This window comes from Pecten maximus, chromosome 7, assembly GCF_902652985.1.
Source record: "Pecten maximus chromosome 7, xPecMax1.1, whole genome shotgun sequence".
Taxonomy (NCBI): Eukaryota; Metazoa; Mollusca; class Bivalvia; order Pectinida; family Pectinidae; genus Pecten; species Pecten maximus.
In genome coordinates this window covers 35315948-35318300 of record NC_047021.1, presented here as the reverse complement: position 1 = coordinate 35318300, position 2353 = coordinate 35315948, and the positions used below count along the sequence as shown (strand labels likewise).

General features: G+C 45.3%; 1 protein-coding gene across 1 annotated transcript; it reads right to left on the bottom strand.

Annotated features, from left to right (window-relative positions):
- Positions 1-615, bottom strand: LOC117331192. Its single transcript, XM_033889790.1, has one exon. It carries the CDS (start codon positions 613-615, stop codon positions 1-3), a length of 615 nt encoding a protein of 204 aa, XP_033745681.1.
- Between the last annotated feature and the right edge of the window lie 1738 nt (positions 616-2353).

Below are 2353 nucleotides of genomic sequence, written 5' to 3'. Positions count from 1 at the left end.
TTAATCGAACCATTCCTCTTCTTCAACTCTCACCACCGACTTCCCATCCTCCATATACGTGGATGTTGTCTTTACGGTTCGTCTGTGACTGAAAAGGTTCGTTTGTACGGCCGCGTCCACAAAAGTTTTAATGTTACCCAACTGGGTCCCGAACTCCCTGGTCTGCACCTCCTGCTCCCGTGCACTACCTGTGACGGATGTAGCAGCACTATCTGAGACACGTTCAGAGTTCTTATGAATGCTTGGCTGTCTTGGTGTATATACCGGCTGTGGGCGGCACGGCTTTCTGATAGTGACCATCTCACCTTGCTTGGATATCTTGGATGGAGGTTCAGGTTCATCTTCAGACACATACCCCAGTATGTCTAGCACACTCCCTGGATCCTGTTCATCCAGTTCATTGCATATTGGATGTTTCCTTTCCACATGTCTTTTCAGACATACATTCTTCTCTGTGACAAAGTTGCATTGGTCGCATTCAAACTTTTTCTTATCTCTTGCATTTGTACCGCACTTCACTAAATGAACTGTCCATTCCTCATTAGAAGGGAGTCTCTCCGAGCACAGTGGACACACTAAACCTGGCTTCCTAGGAGTTGTCTTAACTTGAGGCATCTTCCTGCAACACATAAATGAACATAATCATTTTCTTTATGTTAAAGCACATAGTCAGTCATCCAGACTGGTCTTCTCCTGACACGACCTTTCGTGCTTTCTGGAAGATCTGGAATATAATCAACATCCAACTCTACTGTGTTACCGTCAGCTTCGATAACATCTGGCCCTGCTGGAGTCTCACTTTCACCCTTCAGAATCTGTGCTTGACATCTGCGCATTCTATCAACGTGTATGACATGTTCCTTCTTAGTTTCATCACTGATAACTTTGTAGATAACATCAGACACCTTATCAATTATCCTGAATGGACCCTGCCAAAAACTCATCAACTTTGGCGTCCTACCAACTTTCCTTTGAGGGAAAAACACATAAACCAACTCTCCTTTCTCATAATGATCCCATTTCAGTTTCAGGTCATGATAGTGTTTTTGCCTTAACATTGCCCCTTCTAGGTTTTCTCTAGCCACCCTATGAGCGGTTACTAGTCTATCTCTAAGTTCCCAAGCCCATTGACTATGGAAGACTGGTTTGGATTCACTAGGGACATCATAAAACAAATCTACCGGAGTTGAAACCTCTCTGCCTAACATAAGCATATTTGGCGTAAACCCTGTGCTTTCCTGCTCAGTAGACCGGTATGCCATCATTACGTATGGCAAATGCTCATCCCAGTCATCCTGGCAGTCATGGACATACGCGCTAAGCATGCTTGCAAGAGTACGGTTGAATCTCTCGACCATACCATCCGATTTCGGGTGATATGGAGTAGTTCTTGTTTTCTTGATGCCAAGTAGCAGACACATTTCATGGAAGAGTCTGCTTTCATATTGTCGGCCCTGGTCAGAGTGAATAGTGTTTGGTACACCAAAACGGACAATAACCTCCTCCACGATCAGCTCAGCAACTGTAGAAGCTTCCATATTTGGCATGGCAAATGCTTCGGTCCACTTAGAGAAGTAGTCACTGACCACTAAAATGTATCTGTTACCGTTTCTTGATTCCGGTAAGGGTCCGAGTATGTCGGTAGCTAGTCTCTCCATAGGATATGCGGTAGGCTCTATTTGCATAGGTGCTCGCCGTTTCGCACATTCCTTCCTGCATGTACAATGTTTGCATCCTGCAATGTATTGACGTACGTCTCTTTGTAAGCCAGGCCAATAGAACCTCTGTCTCACACGGCTTAGAGTTTTGTGTACTCCCAAATGTCCACTAGTCCTCGAATCGTGACACATCTCCAGGATGTTTCGTCTCTCTCCGTATGGTATGACTACTTGACACTTTTTCTGCTTGGACTGGTTTACCCAACGCCTGCATAACAATCCATTCTCAATAGTTAATTGATCCCATTGGGCGACAAGTGACCTCACCACGGTGCTTCGACGCCTCCCGGAATCCGAATTGGGCTTGATCCCATTTTTCACCCAATCGGCAACGAGTTTCACGTCACTATCAGCCAATTGCTGTTTCTGCAGTGCGTTTGTTTCATCCTCTTGTTTGTCAACCGCAATATTTGGTTTGTCATCTTTCTGGGCTGTTCGCACGAGAACTTGTTTTCCCTCCTGGTCGCGTTCCCAATCTTCATAGAATCCGCATTGGTGACACGGAATTCGGCTCATAGCGTCAGCGTTTTGATGTAGCTTTCCAGCTCTGTGCTGAATATCTAAGTCATATGTTGAAATGACCTCGAGCCAACGTGCTAATTGTCCTTCTGGCTCCTTAAATCTCATCAGCCACT

Coding starts and splice junctions, on each gene's coding strand:
- LOC117331192 (XM_033889790.1), bottom strand. CDS start 615: ATGCCTCAAGTTAAGACAACTCCTAGGAAGCCAGGTTTAGTGTGTCCA.